At 41.3% G+C, this 22,480-nt stretch overlaps 2 protein-coding genes across 2 annotated transcripts in view; one reads left to right on the forward strand and one right to left on the reverse strand.

Annotated features, from left to right (window-relative positions):
* UBAC2 (UBA domain containing 2) overlaps positions 1-22,480 on the reverse strand; it is a 74,033-nt gene that overhangs the window by 25,159 nt on the left and 26,394 nt on the right. The window contains exons 5-6 of the mRNA XM_033147822.1: positions 3,680-3,803; positions 1,326-1,373 (exon numbers count right to left, since the gene is read on the reverse strand). Coding sequence (XP_033003713.1) covers positions 1,326-1,373; positions 3,680-3,803 — 172 coding nt within the window. The remainder of the gene's footprint in view (positions 1-1,325; positions 1,374-3,679; positions 3,804-22,480) is intronic.
* Positions 10,392-17,209, forward strand: GPR183 (G protein-coupled receptor 183). Its single transcript, XM_033147821.1, has 2 exons — positions 10,392-10,521; positions 15,888-17,209. The coding sequence occupies exon 2, from the start codon at positions 15,917-15,919 to the stop codon at positions 16,997-16,999; it is 1,083 nt and encodes a 360-aa protein (XP_033003712.1). The 5' UTR covers positions 10,392-10,521; positions 15,888-15,916; the 3' UTR covers positions 17,000-17,209.

Genomic DNA, 22,480 nt, shown 5'->3' on the forward strand with positions numbered 1-22,480 from the left:
TCGTTTCTTCTGTTGTCATTATTAGACTTCTCTTATCAAAAAGGAAGCAACTGGCTACAGAATTTAAAATACAATACAACACAACACAACACTGAACTTATGATCAAATCTTTACTGGTCACAAAAAAACCCTCACTCATGTGATATGGAAAAATACAAACGAGATAGAAAATGTTTCCTACCACTACAGTCTAAGGGACTTTCCAGATTATTCTTTTTGTGCTGAGTGAACCTGAATGGCCAAATCCCAATCCTATGCAGCTTACTTGGAAGCATTCAGTGGAACTTCCATTGTAACTTACTTAATTTCCATGTATCCAGCCAACATACACGCCAGGGAAAATTGTGTTTCCCCCCAAAACCAAAGCAAAATGCTCAAATGCTGACATCAAAGGTACTGTACCTAATTACTCTTGATTAGAGTTTGCCATGGTCATCTAATGGGCACTGCCCATGACACAACTGGTAGTAAGTGATGCAAGCCATTTTTGCCGCATTTTGCCATAGCACTAACCCAGCCTTCCCAAGCCTGGCGCTCTTCCAATGTTTTGGACTGTAATTCATATCAGCACCAGCCAGCATGGCCAATGGTTGATGGGGTGGTAAGAGATATATACCGGTAATCCAACAACATCTGGAGGTTACCAGGTCTGGGAAGCGCTGCACTAAGTCTTAGTTTCTTTTAGCCATGGTTTGTTGAACAAACCAGCATCAAACACACAGCTGTTCAAACAACCCAGTTTGTTGCCCTAGCTTCCTCTGTGAACACCCAACAACTACGCCTAACCTTTTGTGTTGCTAAAAAGGCACCACTCCATGCCCGGTTCTCTTATCAGTGGCCAGCTGTAGAAATGGTGCAGGGAACACAAACCCTCTCCTTCTGGGAAATCTTCCGCAGCTCTTGGCAAACCTTGAAGAAGAAACCCTCCTAAAGCATTCCTCCCTTCTATCATTCCTATCATGGCAGTCCTCTTTGTAATGGATAAGTACTGACAATGTATAGATTTATAAACTGTATCAAAGGCTCTATCAGTTACCACTGGGATTTCTTTTAATTAAATGGAGTGTAGAGTACATGTAATGTAGTAGCCATCTCTCTGTGAAAGCTAGCCTATGTACTGAGTAAAGGAGCAGACTGGAAGTGAAATAACATGCAAAGTTTATGCGCTGAACCATCTTGGCCACGATTTTTTGTTGTTATTGTTGTTAAGAACTTCAGCTGAATTGAATTTGGTAAAGGCTGTAAATACTAAAACAGAAAAGTGCACGCGAGTGCTGAAAACTGTTAACTTATTGTAAAGAAAACAGTAATGAAATACACTTACCAGCCCACTTAAAGCTACAATCCAGATGTAAGACCCAGAAGTTAAAAGCTACAAGACAAAAACACACAGTTTAAAAATGCAACTTATATTACACAATGCTTTGGTTGACTATTGCTGTCAATAAATAAAGTAGCAGATATCACAGTAAATATGTGTGAGTAGGAAAGTGATTGAAACCGAAGGGGATAGAACAAGAAACAAAGCTAGACCACAACCAATGAAAACACCTGAGTGGAAACAATTTACCAATTAAATCTTTTGGAAGATGGTGTTTCAGTAAATGTACCTGGTTGGTGTGTGTGTGGGGGGGTGAGGGGTTGAGTCCAACTGCGTATATAAAAAGGAGAGGGAGAATACAGTTGAAAAACCATGCACCAATCTGTTGACGATTGTTGTGCTGCAAAGTGCAACTAGATCTGACCATATTTTCTTCAGAATTTACTTCTACAGGCAATGATGAACTTAATGACTTTTCTTCATTGGACTCCCCATCTCTACTATTTAAAAATAATGGGTAAAATACTGTAAATAGAGAGAAGGTTTGGAAAGTAGATATGAAGTTGCAGAAAGATGAAACACACGAAGATGCTGAAGCCAGGGAAAGAATTATTTAAAAGGAAATGGTTGTGTACATAGCGCAGGAGAAGCAGAAATGAGTAATAACCTGACAGTGGCATATTCATTCCCCCTCTTCTGCAAAATATGAATAAAAAAAACCAACCCCAAAATGAACATGGAAGAGATGAATAAAAACTGGCAAGTTCCGCTCGCAGTTGCATTTATTTTGTAAATTATGCTATTGTTATGTGCAGCTCTTCAATCTTTTTAGAACTTCCAGTGTGTAACTCTTTCTGGATCAATAATATTTTTTTTTTAACAAGTATTGCCACTGAATTCTGACAAACTGCTTGATTGTGTGCCATATGTTGGACAGGCATTTAGTCGGCACGAGAAAAGCACATTCAAATGACAAAACCACATGATCGAGCAAAATCTCTGTTGCACATGGTGAAGTTTTTAACGGCATACCTACCAGTTTGACATGATAAGAAAGGAAAGCACACCAAGAATAACTGAAGCTGAGATAAACATCTAGGCTAGATGTTAGCAGTTATCGCCTTACTTGTAAGATAAAAATGATCAAAATAACAGACTTTGCAAAGCATGTACTTTATTTTCCTGTTATTAGGAATAAAGCACGGCTCTGTCAGCAGAGCCAAGTTTGAGGCTATACTCAAGGGATGCATTTCCACTTTAAGATTCCAAACATCAGCATCTGAGCTGAAGTGTATTAAGCAGAATGCACTGCTCTGTTAACTATTCAGAAGACAGAGACTTCGCATCCTCTACCTTGGCTGGCCGACCTAGGTCCCTAAGACTCCCAGGTTCAAGGCCCAGGGGCTCCAGTAGCCTCCTGTTTTCTTAACTTGTTTAAACTAGTTACAGGTGGGTAGCCGTGTTGGTCTGCCATAGTCGAAACAAAATCAAAAATTCTTTCCAGTAGCACCTTAGAGACCAACTGAGTTTGTTCTTTCGTGTGCATGCACACTTCTTCAGATACACTCAAACAGAAGTCACCAGATCCTTAAATATAGTGAGGTAGTGGGGAGGGGTATTACTCAGAAGGGTGGTGGGAATGGGTGATCAGCTGATAGGTGTGGAAAACCTGTTGATGACTCTTAATGGCTGCAATTGGTCTTGCAGGGAAAGGCAAGGGGTGAGATGGCTAAAGATAGCTTTGTCATATATAATGAGATAAGAATCCAATGTCTTTGTTCAGACCAGGTTTCTCCATGGTTTTAAGTTTGGTGAACTGCAACTAATCACCAAACTTAAAACCATGGAGAAACCTGGTTTGAACAAAGACATTGGATTCTATCTTTAGCTATCTTTAGCCATCTCACCCCTTGCCTTTCCCTGCAAGACTAATTGCAGCCATTGTTTAAACTACTCGTTTTTATACTCCAAGGAGAACCATCTCACCCTACCTAATCAATAAAACTTTGTCAATGGGAAATACTACAGACATGCAGAAAGTGGGCTGTTATCCACTAACAGCTATGGAACAGGGAGAAACTATGGGCACTCACTGAGTTCCATTTTCCACAAGTTGTCTGGATTACTGTCAGTAACATTTGCAAAATTAGCAAGCACTTCAGGTTCATCATTCAACTCCATGCACTGCAACATTAATTGAAAAGTTCCCAATTCAAACAATTATATTGTGTCTTTGGACTAAATATTTGGAAACAGAGAGTATATAATACGGGGGAGTTCTGGAAAACATTGCAAGGAAATTAAAGTTGCTGCACTGCTAAGTAAATGAAAAGCAAGCAAATCAATACATACTGTACCTGCAAACCCAATATATAGACCAGTGTCTTGTTTGTGATGGAAAACTGGCCTAGAATTTGTGTCACTTGCACTCTTGGAATGGAGCAATAAAATGGTACAAAAAGAGCAAATACAGGGCCCAAGCTGTTGAGACAAAATACAGTACAAAAATGGGGGGTCAATAGAATTTGTACAAAAAGGCTTCAGCCTCTCTCCCTTGACTGATTTTGAAGTCAAAACATGTCTCTCAGTCTATTAAAAATGTTTAATGCTGTGCCTATCTTATTTAGAGCAAAAATATGATGACAACAACCCAGAAGGCTGAGAGAAAGACCCTTGCCTGCTTCCCATCTACACAACCCTGTAGTCCACCATTAAAACTGCTATTGCTGGATGAAGAATGATGAACCAGGCCCACTCTCATCTTAGCACCTATCTAACATGTAAGAGGTGAGGGAATTCACCTGCCTCTTTTCTGCATCATCCATTTTTCTTCATCATACTTGGTTATTTTGAAGAACAACCAAGAGACAGAAAGTAGGAACTGGCTTCCACATAAAGACTTGCTTAGAAAGCTAGCTGTGCTCTATAAAAAGCAGTAGGAATATATTTCAGCATAACAATGGTAGCTTATCTTGAGTAGCTACTTTTACTTAAAGAGCAAACAGCAAAAGTAATATTTCCGGGGAGGGGATGCAGTTTCTCAAATCCATGTAGAAGAAAAGCAAGAAAACAGGAATTTCAAAACTTTGATTCACAGCCCTTTTCAAGACACATCACCACCTATTTAGTGTCTCTGTGAATAATAACATGAAACCATCTGCTTAGAGGTGCAATCTCAAGACCAAAACACAGAAGTTTTTTTTATTGCAGCAAGGTCACACCCAGTTATTTTTTTCAGCAGCATTTCTCTGGCTCTCCCACTTTCTTGCACATACACAAGTTACTTTGATGAGTTACTTTGTTCTCTCTTAAGCACATTCTCCTGCAAAGACCAATACATACATTCTCTTACATCCTCATACATTCTCTTAGCATCATTTCCCTCAAAGGATAGAGAGCAATAATGAGGAGGAAACTGCAGCTGGGTCAGCAAGGAGCAAAATGTCCTTGTTTCTTGTGCTGCTTTTCACAAACCTGGCGACATGCATTTTCTCCTCTGCTGTGCTGTCTCACTGATTTTATCTTTAGCGACTGGCCATGCTCGGGAGCAATGGCTCTGTGAGAATAGTGCTACTGCCATGCTGGTTTTGTGGGAAACATGCTTGTGTATGTTCCTTTGCTGATGGGGCTTGAGGCCAAGACTGTGGTGCAACCCATAAAAGAATATGATCCAGGAAACTGCAGCGTTCATGAATGTTTTGTGTGGTCTTAGGCATGTCACTATTTACGGAAGTATTACTAGCTTTGTAAATGTAAACAAACAAACAAACCATTAAACAGAACACCAGCATTTCCTCAAAAGCCAGTCAAGGCTGGCTTGAGACAATCCTCATTTTGGCTTCCTCCTTCAGTTACAACAAGAGCCCACAGAGAGCTGCTACCTCCTTCGATTGAAGGAGGTAGCCAGTGGTCTTCTAAAGTCAGCATCAAGTCTCAGGAACTAAAACCCCCAAAAGATGTAAATTACTGGTAATCTGATTTTCCATAAATCAACAGAGCATTGGTCTGGGGAGGCATAAGATACTCACATCACAAAATTGTTGGTGAGCTATATTTCTAAGGACATTAAACAAATTAACACTCCGACACACATAATGCAAGTCAGTGTGATGCCCTTGCATGTAAACAGGTTTTAAATACAGAAAATACCAGTATAAACTGAAAATGCAGTCCTATCTAATAGGTTTGAAAAAGATAAGAGAGCCCAGTATGTATTCTGTCTGTCACATGGCAACAACTAATCACAACCAAGGTTCTGGTAGTGCAGGGGTTCTCATACGTCAGACAAGAAACTGAATGCCAGCTGTATTTCCCCCTATAATTCCATCTGTCTAAAGCCATGTGTGGACAGGTCTTTGATAATGAAGATGCACCGGCAAAAAATTCTCCAGAAGCATCCTAACCATGTACGGTAGTTCCTTATTCTCTGTGCTTTTGAGGTTTTGCAACTCTCTATCACAATGCCCATTTCTTGTTAAGTAATATGTTTACTTACAGAAGAGGTTTCACGAGACTGAAAAAACCTAGTCAAAGTGCTTGATACTGTCTATAATAAAAGAAGTTCAGCCTTGTCTCCACACGCACCAAAATAAGACTATAAGGTTCTGCTGGATCAGATTAATGGTCTATCTCACCTACCATCCTGCTTTACAGTGGCAGCTTCAAGTATATGGGAAGCCTACAAGCAAGCATGAAGGCAACAGCTCCTCTCTGTTGCTTGCCCCTTCCCTCAGTCATTAATATTAACAACTACATTACCTCTAAACAGAGATCCTATATTTACAAGTCATGGTGAATAACCACTGATAGATCTATTATCCTGTGAAGCATCTAAGGCAGGCACATCCAACAGGTAGATCGTGATCTACCGGTAGATCACTGGACGTCTGTGGTAAATCACTGGTACATCACTGGCTCCCCCAAAGAAGCTCAACAACCTTGCCCCCCAAAAGCTCAACATTGTTGCCCTGCACCCCCCAAAAATGGGGCTTTCCTCCTCTTAACAACTTTGACCTGAACCTCAAAAAACAGGGCTTTCCTTCCTAAAAAAAGATTAACAACTTTGACCTGAACCCCCAAAAAGGGGGTAGATCACTGCCAGTTTTTAACTCTGTGAGTAGATCACAGTCTCTTGGAAGTTGGCCACCCCTGATCTAAGGTAAAGGGAACCCTGACTGTTAGGTCCAGTCGCGAACGACCCTGGGGTTGTGGCGCTCATCTTGCTTTACTGGCCGAGAGAGCTTCCAGGTCATGTGGCCAGCATGACTAAACTGCTTCTGGCACAACGGGACACCATGACGGAAGCCAGAGCGCATGGAAACGCTGTTTACCTTCCCGCTGCAGCAGTACCTATTTATCTACTCACACTGGTGTGCTTTAGAACTGCTAGGTTGGCAGGAGCTAGGACAGAGCAACGGGAGCTCACCCCATTGTGGGGATTCAAACTGCCGACCTTTTGATCGGCAAGCCCTAGGCTCTGTGGTTTAGACCACAGCACCACCCATGAAGCATCTAATGGCAGCAAATTCCTGAGGTTATTTATGCACTGTGTGAATAAGCACTTTCTTTGGTCTGCCTGATCTTACTGTGAAAAGCTGAGTTCTAGTACAATGTTCTAGTACTGAGTTCAACATAGAAGAATCTCTCTCTATCCCCCTTTCCCATACTATAAATCTCTATAAACCTCTGTCACAGGCAAGGGCGTAGGAAGGGGGGGCGGGTGGAGACGGTCCACCCTGGGTGTCATCCCTGAGGTTTTTTTTGGTTTTTTTTTTACAAAATCCTGGCCAGGCGCAATCGCCACCACACCAGATCGCAGCCCCCGGGCATGATCGCCCGCCCCCTGGGTGGATCACCTCACCCCGGGTGCATGGCACCGCTCTGGGTGCCCGAGCGGCTAGCTCCGCCACTGGTCACAGGCAGAGGCATCACTAGACTCCCTTGTGCCCTTGGCAAGGAGCCCCTTGCCCCATCCCTTGTATTCTTCTGCTGAGGTGCTCAGAAGACCCTGCATGCCTTGCACAGCCACAAAGAACAGTGGAGGAGCAGCCAACCAAGTAAACAGATGGGCTGAGGCCAACCTGGTCAACCCCTGGGTATGTCAGTGGTCACAGGGATGGATAACCTTTTTTCAGCCCAAGGGCCACCCCGTGTCATGGCCAATGTGCCAGTAACCACAGGCAAGTGATGGGAGAGTAAGAGGCAAAGGAGGGCACAGCAATGGATGCAATTCTTCCCTTTGTACAGTAGGCTACACTCCAGTCATAGAAAAACCAGAGGTCTCTACATAATTCACTCTGCCATCCACACAAGCAAGTGACGTTGTCACAGTTTAAAGACACATGCCAGTCAGGCAAAAACAGTCAACTGCAGAGCCAAGTCAGTAAGAGGCACTGTTTTGGGGTAGAGTACCAGGGGCTAGTAAGAGAGATCTGGAGGGCAACATTTTACTCCTGGGCCTGATGTTTCCAACGCCGGCACTATCATGTCTCCTTTGCTGCCAATTTTCTCTGAACTAAAAAGCATTAGTGTTTGGTCTTTGATTGTTTTTAAAACCCAGAGCTGCTGATTTGAGGTGGGAGTAGAGACTTCATAATGAGGAGATGGGGATGTTTGACAATAGGGTGCTGCATCTGCAGTCAAATTGTACAATCTATTTATCAGCTTTGAACTCTGTAACATCATTCTGCTGCATAAGTACTACTGTGGTAGAAGTTGATGGAGGGTAGAGTGGCGGAAAGGGGTTACTTCAGTCCTGTCTGGAGTTTTGAGACTATAATTCTTTCCAACAGACAGTGCAAAAGAGACTTTCCCATGATTAGCAGACTTCCCCATCATCCCTGATCACATGGTATATGTATTGATGGTGGGGAGTCAAATGTTGAACACACTTCAAAACTGAACATATCAGGGGAAAGGGTAAAACTGTGTGGAAAAGCATTCAGATATTTGGCATTTGACAGAATCCAGCTGCAAATAAATGTCATGGCACTGTGGATTATGTAACTTGAATTTAAAAGCAGCTTCCTCCATATATTTAACCAAGTTTGCAGTTGTTAGCATGTGTGATGCTCAGGCCTAGCCAAATACATTTTGCAACCTGGAATGAAAGTAATTTCAGGTGCAGAAACTGTGGACTCACAGTGGAACAACATCTTCTGCTGTACCTGAGGGTAGATTAGGAGTAGAGACGGATTTGGGGAGAGCAACCGGTTCAGTCGCACTGGCTGCAGGGCTGCAGAGCCTCAGTGGCACCACAGGGGGCTCTGCAACTATTATATAGAATGGAATAAAAAATAAAAAAATTCCTTCCAGTAGCACCTTAGAGACCAACTAAGTTTGTTCTTGGTATGAGCTTTTGTGTGCATGCACACTTCTTCAGATACACATGCACACGTGCATGCACACGAAAACTCATACCAAGAACAAACTTAGTTGGTCTCTAAGGTGCTACTGGAAGGAATTTATTCATTTTTTATTTTGTTTTGACTATGGCAGACCAACATGGCTACCTACCTGTAACTGGTAGAATGGAAGGTGAGAGGCCAGGGGCACCAAATTTTGGCAATGCACCACAAATCACATAATTCATAAATTGAATCATGTTTAATGCATCATTGAAGTTGCACTAAGTACTATTTTGATCACATGCCTACATTAAATAAACACCTGAGCATTTCATTGCTTTTTGGAAAGACTACAGTATAAAATACTAAGCAGGTGACAGCTTATTAAAAATGGCACATCACATAGCATATTAACAGCTTGCCTCTTAACACCAGTTAACTGTCAGTAACTGAACAAATATGACTGCAAACTTGATTACATTTACAACTCATGGACTGATTTGCATTAACTGGTGTGGAATTTACTTGTACAAAATCCCCCACACTAAAATCAAGAGATGCTTCAGGGAACTGACATACATAGATACCCCAGGTAATTTCCTATGGAATGACTGCTTTTTAGTTTAGGCTTGTATCATCCCATTCATTATGTAACACAACTTCTTCTTTTTAAAGTTGGGGAGGTCCTGAAAACCCCACAAAACAGACGATACAGAATACAGTACCATGGCCCTTTCAAAACATTTTCCATTTTTTGTCATAGAAACCCACAAGATGCTTTAAGTTCTTTAGTCAGACCATGATATACAAAACCTATCTACCCCACAAAACCCCACTTTTCACCAAAACCTGATACTTGTTTCTAGGTAAACAAAACATTGGCTAAATGTCAAGTAGACGTCACAGTTCTTCCCTTTTTAGTGTGGCAGGTTCTGTTTTGAGTGGCTTTCTTGTCTAGCTAATCAGATTTTATTTGTGGATTTGTGCCCTTGCCCTTCTTACTGCTAAAGGAAAATCACACTCTCATTCCCATTTTATATGTGAATGAGGATAACTCGCCCCCGTGTATAAGACACCCCCTATTTGGGGGGACTCAATATTTAGAAAATGGGGGGAGACTGTCCAGAGTTGTTGAGCTTTTTTGGGGGGGAATCATTCACGCACGCAACAAAGAAACCACCAGACGGCTGTCCGCTGTCCGCTCACCACCAGCTACTGCCTATCGCACGCCCAAATGCCGCTGCAACACCCAATCAAAAAAAGGCCTTGCCACAGTAAAAAATCCTCGTTTTATACACGGAAAAATACGCTACCTTGCTGCCATCATGATATGAAGTCTGGACCTTGGTTTCAAGAACCATTTCATGATACAATGCCCTCACAAGAGGGCTGAGATAATGATATTTGCAACAACACTGAGCAAAGCATCCACACCATAGCCCATCAGGCTAAAATATAAACGCCTTCATCTTACGGTAGATATCATATCTAGCAATTTTAACTTTCCCCTCTGCTTTTCTTACTTTCTTTTTGGGGGGGGGAACTGATGAAGTAAGGTTTGGTCTATGAAAACCACAATCTGTCGGCCGTTAACACGCTACAACACTCTTGGGGAGGGGGAAAACAAAGCATAAAAAACATGAGGTGAAGAGATGCTGTCACTTCCCATACTTTTTTTTTAAGGTATACTTCAGCCATAGGGAGGGGAAATGCCATCAACTCCTTAAAAGGGTAGTCTGACCTAATCACTGTAAGAACAACATGCAAAGGGGAAACAGTTGCATTTGAAATGTGTAGCAAGTGCAAGCACCACACAGAGGACTTAACAGAGGACTTAACAAACTACTGATAAAGTGAGTAGAAGCAATACTATGTTTTGTTCTTTTCAAAAGAAGGCATTTAAACTGCTGTGGGAGTCAAATTTTCTGATGTGACTATGAAGCTGGCACTTCTTTAGACAGGAGACAGAAGCAATTTGTGGAGAATATTTATGATACAGCAATGTTCATAGAAGCATGTAGCAGGGAAAATTGGGAATTAAACTTAAGGGAATATGCAGGGATGGAGAACCTCACCGGTAGAATAAGAAATCAAGAAGAGAGACTTTTTTAAAATAGAAGGGGGGAAATTTATTGATTATTTCAGGACATATTGTAAACAAATTAAAACATTAGCGGGATTGACATAAACACGTGCAGTGAGAGATAACTAAGGGGAGGATAAAGGAAAATTTATAAATATATTTGAACTGGATATGCAGTAACAAAAAGATATGAAAGAAATAACTGCAGAAGGGAGGGGAGGGAAGTCGAGGGGAAGGTAAATTAGATTTGTAAAGAGTTTGCTTTTCTGGCTAAAATGTTTCTATAAGTTGAAAAATAAGAAGCATGTAGTAGGGCTGTAGTTAACGTCTGTTGCAGGAATACAAATAACTTTAATTTCAATTGCAACATTGTTAATGTTTCTGATATAGGTATTGGGGTGGAGGTTAGAACCGGAAATTAAGACTTATATTAAAAGATTACTAGGGAAAAAAACCTAGTTCAGTGCAAGTTTTTAAAGAATAAAGGATAGGTACTTATAGGATATGAAGTAATATTAAGCTGTTATTTACAAACTAGTTATTCATGTTTGAAGAATGTTGTATTGACTTTACAGTTCCCTTTTAAAAATGATTTTTTTCTAAAATACTTTTTATTTCTAGGATGCATTAAAATGTCTTCCCACTTCCCGGGGGAAATTGTTCTAAAGTAGTCCAGCCCGGTGCATGTTTTACAATATCTGGTGCTTTTTAGTTTAGAAAAAAAAAGGCAATCAAGAGGGGACATACAGAGGTGTGAAAAGTACCACACAGTATGGAGAAAGTAGGCAGAGAGACTTTTCCCTCGTTCTCTTCCAATACTAGAACTCAGTGTCACCCAATGAAGCTGGAAATTTCAGGAGACACAAAGAGAAGTGTTTCTTCACACAACACATGAGAAAACAGAATTTGCTGCCATGTTGTGATGAGCGCCACACAATGACTTTAGAAGGGGCTTAGCCAAATTCGTGGAAGATAAGGCTAGCCTATTCATGATGGTGGGGTGCTATCTCAAGTAATGGAAGTGGTATACCTGTGGTATACCTGTGAATACCAGTTGCAGGTGAACACAAATGGAATAAGTGCTGTTGGACTCATGCCCTGATTTTGGGCTTCTTATACACATCTGCTTGGCCACTATGAGAAAAGGATGCCAAACAAGATGGGCTTTGTTCTGATCACAGAGGGACACGCATGGTGCTGTGATCTAAACCACTGAGCCTCTTGGGCTTGCCGATCAGAAGGTTGGCGGTTTGAATCTGCGCAACAGCGTGAGCTCCCACCATTGCTCTGTCCCAGCTTCAGCCAACCTAGCAGTTTAAAAGCATGCCAGTAGATAAATAACTGCGGTGGAAAGATAAACGGCGTTTCTGTGCCCTCTGGCACTCATCATTGTGTCCCGTTGTGCCAGAAGTGGTTTAGTTATGCTGGCTACACACACCCGGACAAACACCGGCTCCCTCAACCTGAAAAGCAACATGAGCGCTGCAACTCCATAGTCGCCTTTGACTGGACTTAACCATCCAGAGGTCCTTTACCTTTTTTAAGTACCTGTTCTGATCCGCAGGGCTCCTCTTTTGTTTTTGTTCCCCACTGATTAGATTTACTCCCAAAGAGGTATGCATAGGATTGTCCCCACATGACCCAAACCTGTCCACATTTATATGGACACTGTGTCCACTGGAGCTTACTTCCAAGTAAGCATTGACAGGGGGCTTCAATCCTTGGATAACATCCAATGCTGCCCACCCACTCATGCAATGGAAGCTAGTGGCACAACAGGATCCCTGGTTTCTCTTAGAATCATAGAATTGTAGAGCTGGAAGGGACCTTGAGCGTCATCTAGTCCAACCCCCTGCAATGCAGGAATCTCAACACGTGGTTCCCCTGTGTGTCACACGACCCTTTGGAGCAGATTATTGGCACACAGAGTGGGCTACAGGGGGAAGGGAAGGGAAGGGAAGCCCTGTTGTGTGCGTGAACGTTCACACAACATTGGATCTCACTCCAAGTGGTGTATTAATATGTTTCACAAAGTTTTGTTGTTTATGTGAAATGAACAGTGACCTTGTAATACACTTTGGCTTTTTAAGTGAGGCAGAAAAAATAATATCCACAATGCATTTTCTCATATATATTTTATCCCACAGTAAGTTTGACACCCCCTCAAAAAAATAACTGTACACTCTTATATTTATATTCAAAACTCAGTTCCACTGTGTTCAGCGGCACTCATTAAGATAAATGTGCATATGATTGCAGCCTCAGACTTTTAATTAAAGAACTGCAAATCATACATTTTCAAAAAAAATTGTCATTGATTTCAGTGTGATAATGATCATTGCACTTTATGTATATTTGACAGTTAAATCTTATTTTAATGTACCAAATCTGACAAGTTGAGGGTTATGGTTGTGCATCTTTTAACCACTTCATTAGAGCGAAAGGTTATATGCATGCTGGTTTGTATCACTGCAGAATGTATGTTTAATGCAATCAACAACTCGTTTTGACATCTCTAGGGTTCTCTGCCAATTCAAGACATTAATAGATATGACACTAAGAGTTTTGACTTTACACAGGCAATCACATTTCAAAACTGCACACAACTATAACCATATGCTATGTTCCTGCTAGATACTGGTCATTCTAACCTCACATTGGCAATAATTCAGTATCATTTTGGGTATGGACACCTGCATTTAATTCACTCATCCTCTCTTGATATTTTGACAGGCTTTCTGCTTTATGAACTAGATAAATTTACAAAGCTGCTTTTTTATCTATCACAATTTTTCCCCGGACACAAAAATCTGGAAAAGGACATTTGATTAATGTACTGAGTTTGAGCAGAATATGGAACGGGACCGGTATACTTAAGCATAAAAACATACTAAAATGTTTCAAAACCTTCTTTATTTTGCAGTTGTGAGCTCTGATTTGACATTGTGTGTGTGTCACAACCCTTAAAGGAGGCTAGAATTGCACCAATCAGCCACAGAGTGAGAAGAGGGATGGAGGGGGACTTTTCACAGTTTAATCAAGCGCATACTTAACTATGTCCTATTCAAATAACCCAGCTTATTTGTGGAGTTCTCACTGTCCAATACGTATTCCATACACAACTATAACCATGCAGAAATTATTGAAATGGGGGAGCGTTTCAGCCCACCAATTTCCACAGCCCGTCAAAACAGATAATCAAGGATTCCAGCTTCCTTTAAAGAGCTTTGCAAATGCTGTGCTGGCTGTGAGATAGGGGGATCACATCTATAGCTCCTATTTCATGCATTTCTGTCTAGGGATACAAATACAGATGCTAGCTTCTAAGCACATAAAGCACCTGGTTAGTTCAGGGCACTGCTATTTCTATAAGCACAACAAATTCAAAAATATTTGAAGCAATGCTGTTAACATTGCAACTACTGGAAACCCCAAAATTAGGAATAACATATAAATAATATTGTGAAATACACAGAAGTTGGGAGGAGCAGTTCTATCTATTCATGTCTCCTATTAAAAGCTCCCTGGCACTTGAAACAAAAAAATATTAGGAGTTGTGCCAGCAAAGTCTCTTCCTTCCTCTTTTCTGCATCTGTTGTCTCCCCCCCCCCCAAAGCTAGGTTAGTTTTGGTACTTGCACAAAACATAATTCTCAACAAACACACTATGGACTGAGCTCTAAAATGCTGCTGCAGCAGATATACTACAAATTGAAGCATATACCCTCATCATCCAAGACAGCTAGTGAGGTGCAGAAATGATGTTACTACAAACTGAACTAATATCCTGTTTTTATTAACTGTGCCACAAGACAGCTTTGTAACACAGTTGTGAAGCAATCTGTGTGGCTGAGGGTTGCTAACTATGCAACACACTAGACTGAGCAGAGTGAAACTCCATGTAAGTTTGGGAGCTCAAAGCCACACAACCACTTCTGCTGCCACAACCAAACATTGTAAGCTTTCTAACCACCGTGGAGTATAGATGAATGAACCTAGACTTTATTTCTTTCCCCTCATAGAGCTCAAAATTGAGCTCCCACTGTCCAACACAACCATAACCATGCAGGATGAAAAAATTGTTGGACTAGTGCAAAGGTTTATGAAGTAGCACGTAAGGGCAAAGTTTTATTTGGTAAATAAGGAGCTACTGTGCTGAAAGTGAGAAGTGGGTTTGTGCACCGGGTGTGTGTGTGTGTGTGTGTGTGTGTGTGTGTGTGTGTAGAAGTGAGTCTGAGCATGTTGGAGGTCTTTGGGGGAAGAGGATAGAAACTCTTTAAACAATGCAAAGGCTCAATTCACATGAAAGAAGTTCACACACAAAATACTGTACTCGTTTTTGGCAAAGTAAATCTTCAGGACCTACTTCTAAAATGCTAGAGAGCTGCAGTCAAAGCTTTGACTGCTTTTTAATAAATAAATAAATAAATAAATAAATATATTATTGGCTGCTTCCCTGGCCTCTGAGCTCCCGCCTCCTTTTGCCCACCACTTTCCATCTAACAGCACACAACTGCTTCCGTTCTTAAGACTGATGTGAGGATTACAGACAGAAGTTAGTCAGGTAGTTACCAGAGAGAGCGGGCCATTGGGGCAGGTGGGCTTTGGAATTTCCACTCCCAGGGAGACTGCCTAGGCAATATTTCACAGGGTGAAAAAAATAGCCACGTCAGAAGATTTGACAGTGTATTTTGCAGCATGTCAAGGATTAAGTATTTCTGACCTGGTCTGCCAACAATCCTTTGAGACAGACAGAAAGTTCATTCTGTCATACTGTTCCAAGTCTGGTGTCATGGTCTCAAGTTTCAGAAAGCAGATTTCTCCATTTATTTACACTGCCAATGAGCATTTAAGTTAATCCTGAAGAAACCAGGGGCAAGGCTTTTGGCCATTCCTTTCAAGTTATTAACTTGCTTTATCTCATTTCAAACTTCTGATCTTCTATAGATTGCTGTTTTGAAATCCAAACTTAAAGAGTTGGAATTATATTTTTTAGAAGAAGAAGAAGAAGAAACTTAACTAATAATTTAACTACTTGGTTTTACACAAGGCTAACCTATTGACCACTTGCAATGAAAAATATGATTGCCTATATTAAACACAACACCCCCCCTGCCCCTTTCTTCTGATTTTCTAGGTCTCCTAAACTTCCTGGATATATCAGCTATGGCAACAGCCTGGGCCACCGCTGCCTCGACAGCCCATCAGACTAATAATTCAACTTGCGACCTATATGAGCACAGCGATACGGCACATATCCTGTTGCCCATGTTCTACAGTGTTATTTTCTTAATTGGAATGCTTGGAAACGCACTTGCTTTTGCTGTAATCGTTAAGAACAGAAAGAAGATGAATTCTACGACTATTTACTCAACCAATCTTGTTGTATCAGACATTCTTTTCACTACGGCATTGCCTGGAAGAATAGCATACTACGCACTGGGCTTTCACTGGCCATTTGGAGAAGCACTCTGCAGACTCTCAGCACTTGTCTTTTACATCAACATTTATGCCGCTGTCAACTTCATGACATGCCTGAGCATTGACAGGTTTGTCGCCGTGGTTCATCCTTTACGCACAAAGATAAGAAGAGTTAAATGTGCCACATATATCTGTTGCTTTGTGTGGTGTCTTGTACTTGCCCAAACCATTCCATTGCTTTTACAAAAAATGTCATACCAGGAAGGAGAAAGAATAACATGCATGGAATACCCAAACTTTGAACGAATTGCAAATCTCCCTTGGATACTTCTTGGAGCCTGCCTTCTGGGATATCTATTCCCCCTTGGGATTATACTAGTCTGTTACTCTAAAATTAGTTGCAAACTCTGCCATATTGCAAGAGAAAACCCACTAGCTGAAAAGTCCGGAACCAACAAGAAGGCTTTTAATACAATTATTTTTATCATCGTTGTCTTTGTCATCTGCCTTACTCCGTATCATGTTGCCATTATTGTATACATGATTAAAAAGATTGTGCTTAAAGATATCATTCCATGCAGCAGTCAGCAAATCTTCCAAAAGACCCTCCATTACACTGTTTTCCTGATGAATTTAAACTGCTGCTTGGATCCTTTTATCTATTTCTTTGCATGTAGAGGATACAAAAGAACAATCATGAAAATATTGAGACGTCAAGGAAGCGTATCATTATCGAGCGCGGTCAAAACAGTTCCTGAGGAAAGCTCTCGTGATATAGGAGACACACAGCTGTCTCCCCTTTCAACATCTTTAAATGGAAAAAGGTGAAAGCAAATTAACATTTGAAACGTACTTCCAGAGTTTCTATTTCAGAAAACATTGGTAACAGTAAAAACCACAAACTATTTCTTTTTTTAAAGGAGCAAATATTTTTATTCTTCCAGAAGTGGCATGGATTGGAGTGGTGATGTAGCACATGCAGCCACAAGAAAGAGAAAAACTGGCATTGTATTTGCTTTTAAAATTTGGTTTCATGTTTTTGTTTGTTTGTCCATGTTGCTTTTATCATGGGGTGCAGTTATGTTTATTTCTATTTCTGAATCTCAGGAGCCCAGGCAGGAGAGTGAATCACTTTGTGATTTAGGGCTTAGACAGAGAAGCAAGCTAAAATTAAACTGAATGTTTAACTCCAGTTCATTCACCCTTAACACCTATGACTGGCACAAGGGATATACCTGGAAGGAAGCATGTAATAATCTTTGCTTTTTCACAGGTAATGAACTGTAGAAAATCATCGTTTATATATAAAAGCCTCCTGTCACAAGAAGGGGGTGATTTGCCTAATCTACCAGTGTGACTTTTCAATCTACCAATGTGTCTTACATAATACATCTCCAAGAATATGCAGTATGCTGGCAAACAGTAGAGTATGAAACTACCACAGCTGGGCAGATGGTCAGCAACCAAGATAGGGAGGAGGTCAGAAGCAGGGTGTGGCTAAGAATGGCACTTCTGTTCAGTAGGAAGCCAGTCACTGATTTAAGCAAAAAAACACCCTGTCTCTTAGCTTCTAAAAAAAAAAAAGGAGAAAATAGCATGTTGTACAAGAGGAAGGAGGGAGGGGTTGCTATCCACCATCAGCAACATCTGCATCCTAAAAACCCTTTGTTGCAATTCTTCTGGTTTACTTTTCATACTGTTTTGTTTTCCATTAGTGAGTTCTTTTGCATCCTGATCCTGGGACTTTTTGTTTGTGTTATTGTACCTACGTGCTTTCCTTTCTCAGAATCAGGGGGCCGTTGCATCATGATGGGCTTGTTTTTTTAAAATCCTAAGCATACATATAGGCAGCTGTGTTTTGGCAGAAACCAATAGCCTTGCTGGGATTAAGGGTGAACTATGATAAATTAAAAACTGGCTATTACCAAAGATGTGTCTATAAAATGAGAGATATTGTGGTAAAGGGCAGTACAGTGGTGCCCCGCTAGACGAATGCCTCGCTAGACGAAAAACTCGCTAGACGAAGGCATTCGTCTAGCGGAAGGCTGCCCCGCAAGACGAATTTGTCTATGGGGCTGCCTTGCAAGACGAATTTTTTTTTCCCGTCTAGCGAAAACCGCAGTTTGCATTGCCGCTTCGCTAGACGAAAAACCCGTTAGACGAAAATACTCGCAGAACGAATTATTTTCGTCTAGCGGGGCACCACTGTACCTAGTTTTATAAGGCACTAACTCTCCCAAGTATGAAACCTAGAAGCAGGAACAGTGACTGGAACTTGAGGTTTGGATGGCACAAGCTACTTGTAGTATTTTTAGAGACATATCAAGTGAAAATTAGGTGGTATGTTTCATTGTGGGAGTTCTGATACCTCCTGATGTTATAAATAGTTGTGAACTGGTACCTAAAAGCAGTTGCTCTGTAGTAAAACAAGCAGTGAACACGTGGCACGTGACAGCTGCCCGTGCAGGTGCGGAACAGTGGCAGAGCTCAAGCCACCAAAAGAACAGGAGTTAACACCACTACCAGTTCTCATGCAGTGTCCCTCCTTCCATTTAAGGATTGATAGATTTTAAAACATCAGAAATGAGTTAGAGGAGCATTCCCATGTGAGCCTGGTACTAGGTAGCATGAAGTGACAGATGAAAAACAGCCTGGTTTTTAGACTTTTAAGGGTGGCATTTTTCTTTCTTTCTAAAAATCACTTGTTTGGCATGTTAATAGGTTTGAGACTCATGGCAATCAGGGACTTTGTTTATTTGTCTGAAGAAGAAATGTAACACAATATCTATTCTTTAAGAACATATACAAATATAGTCAAAGCAAATTAAAACCAACTACCAGCAATATCCAACCTATGTTCATTTCACTTATTTATACTCCTGCTATTTTCCTGGACGCTTTATTTTTAGTCTAAGAGCGAGAAAAGTTGGGTCTACAAAAAGGTACCAATGCCACATATGCCTATTATAAACATTGTTGTAATAGCACACTTGAGGTCAAGGCAAAAAAACTAAGAGTTTTACACAATAAAGGCTTAAAGAACTGGCGGACATTAACTCAACACCCTTTAACGTAAAGCTAATGAGGAATGGTGCCCTAAAGCACTGTTTCTCACAGTGGGCTGAGACAGAGCAGTTAGCCTGGAGCCACTTTCAGGTGGACCTCCTTGCAGCTGCCTGCCCAGCACCTTCTCACTTGCCTGTCTCACCCACTAGCCATACCACAGCCTTTTGGTTGGACCAACTCCTTGCATGCTGAACAAAGGTGGTCACGAGATGGAGAAACTGGGGGAAGGAGGTGGGAAATAACGTCTTCCCTCAGTGCCAGAAGTTTCGCCACCACGAACCCAATACAATATGTATTAAACCAGGGATGGGGAAACTATGGCCCTTGCGATGCTGTTGGACTGCAACTCCCACCATCCCTGAGCATCTTCCCATGCTTGGTGGGGGTTAAGAGAGTTAGAGTCTAACAGCATCTGGTGGGCCACTGGTGCCCTATTTGTGCATTAAACAATACGTAATAGTCAACATAAAAAACTTGTACAAACATACACACACACACACACACACACACACACACACGCGCACACAGAGCAGAGAGTACTGTATTTTTCCGTATATAAGACTAGGTTTTTTTCCTAAAAAATAATGTCCAACATTTGGGGGCATCTTATACACGGATAGATCTCCCCCATTTTCTTAAAAAAGAGCCCCCCCCCAAATAGGGGGCGTCTTATACATGGGGGTGTCTCATAGATGGAACAATACAGTATATAATATTTAAAAAACTCATGGATGATAACACAGTTCTATTAATTCTGTATTACTGTTGATGGTGAGACAGTGTCCCGACTGAAGCCATTACTGAGTTGAGATTTGGACCATCAATTGTATCCCACCCTCTTTCTTACTACACGACACAAGCTCTTCTCCACCTTTTGCAATGTTCTTGGTGGCTCATGCTAAAGGATAATACAGAATTCTGTCCTTATAAGCAAGAGAAACCAGGCACCAAACTTTCTGCAGTTAGCACCTGATGAGTTACTAACTTTCCGGCTGAGACACCATAAGTAGAAGTGCCAGCTATCAAGGATCATGAGATGTGTGGGTAATGGGACAAGTTACTTAAGTCTCTGCAAATACAAAGGGCATGAAAATTAGCTGGTGCAGACAAACTGTTTATATTTCATTGCAGGTACTTTCAGATATTACTATTACTGTCCAGCAATGTCCCTTCCATTGCATAGAGATGGTAAATGCAATGTGCAGTGGCTTAAGATTCAGCCATCTGCCTGTCATTAACCCTCTGGAAAAGACATACATATATTTAGGCTGGGGTACTGTCAATGCTGCAAAGAGTCACAAGTTATCTGCAAAGTCCTGACATTTCAGAGCCGTATCTCATGATCTCCCATTGCGGCTTCATCCTTGGCAATGAACAGGAAGGAAGTCTGGTGACTAAGCCTGGCCAGAGTTACTCTTCACTTTATAAATGTGGCCTCACAAGGCAAAAAGACATTGACAGTATTTTCAAATGTGATTATTGAGCAAAATGCTGCAGAAAGCTGGTAATTAGCAATGGTAATTATCAGTGTTGTCACTAGTTAATCCTTTGAATTGTAGAAAAATTCATATATGGAATGTGAATATATTTGGCTATGGCGAAGAAGGTAGTACCCAGACCTAGAGCTAACACACTCACTGAAATCAATGGAGCAGGTTAATTATCACTGACTAAAATCCAACTGATTTCATTGGGTGTACCTAAATCTGACCCAACTTTGTCTTTAGGTGCTGCAGATATCTTCTTAGAAGAGGGATCTTCTCTTCACTTTTATACTGGAGGGAATGCCTGTTCTAAGTGTGCCCTTGCCACATGCAGCTTTTATTTGTATAAAAATAAAGCATTTTTTTAAAAATCTGCCATCTAGTTGAAAATGTCATAGCCCTAGCACTGGTAATTACTGGTATGTTATCCCCTGAATCAAGTTTTCTCATACAGGAGATGAGAAACCAGCAAAGGAACACCATCTCTCCCGCTTCTCTTCCAAAAAACCATGGCTCTCATATCTTCCATGACCAGACATGATGTTAGTGTCAGCAGCAAAAGAGTCTATCATGCTACTGCACTGGAGAGTTGGTCCTGCAAGAATAGTGTAGTGAACACACTTAGCACCGACGATGGCAGGGATAGTGGCAGGATTCCATACAGACCCCTTGTATTGCATCCTAAAGGTCCTTTCAGTCTTTTTCTGAGCTCTAAAGAACAATGTGTGAACACATATCAGTTCTGTCCCCTAGCTTGAGAGAAGTTGTAGCTTTAGCTGTTATACAAAACACTGCATATGGGATTTATAAAAGTGAGTAGGCAGAACTCACGTATTGTGAAATACGATTTCACAATATCTGTACAAGTAGGTCTGCGACCTCAATGGAACCTATTGTTTGGTTTGACTTTTTTCTAAGTATCAAAAACATTTTGAGGCATGGTATCATGCACAGGAAGGAAGAAAAAAGTCCAAGTCCTTTAGCTCACCGAAACTCACTCTTTGGAGTCAACCTGTCATCTTGAAATACATTTAAGAATAACCTGCAGTAAAACTCCAACCCAAACAGCACACTTTTGGAAAAGTTATTTGTATATATATATTTCCCACTCGGATAAAAACAAACCAATGTTTCAGTTGCAAAGCTGATGAAATTTCTAAACCTTCCTCTAAACAAACATTTTTAGAAAACTAATAGATTAAGGTCAACGCACATCTGTATGCGCTTACAAAAGTTACCAAGGTAGAGACACAACATGTGGTTTATGTTTTGAAATGCTTTCTCAGAATAGCCCGAAAACTTCCTCCCAAGAATCTTTCATAACATGATAGCCATCAGTAACAAACAAGAAAAGGAAGTGAAGGTACTGCTGGCAAGACACTTTCCTCACTTGATTTGCCACCTCATTATACCTTGCTGCTTCTAACCGCATTAAGCACATTTTGTGTGGTGACAATATTGATTGGAAGTGATATTGAGGTTTTTCAAGGTGCTGAACCAGTCCTGCCATGCAGCTACTTGTTGCCAGTGGCGGAGGAAGCCTCTTCGCCGCCCGGGGCGGCGGAGCGGAGTCACCCCTCTGGGGGCGTGGCGTCACGACACACAACGGATACACTGCGCATGCCTGGAATTTCCGGGCATACGTAGTGCATCCAGGCCAGCGCTACTGCTCCCACAGCGAGCCAGCGGCGGCTTGTGGGACTGCCCTGGCCGTGCTGCTTTACGGACGGGGCAGCCCACGAGCATGCGAGTGAGCGGC

This window comes from Lacerta agilis, chromosome 4 (genome assembly GCF_009819535.1).
Source record: "Lacerta agilis isolate rLacAgi1 chromosome 4, rLacAgi1.pri, whole genome shotgun sequence".
NCBI lineage: Eukaryota > Metazoa > Chordata > Lepidosauria > Squamata > Lacertidae > Lacerta > Lacerta agilis.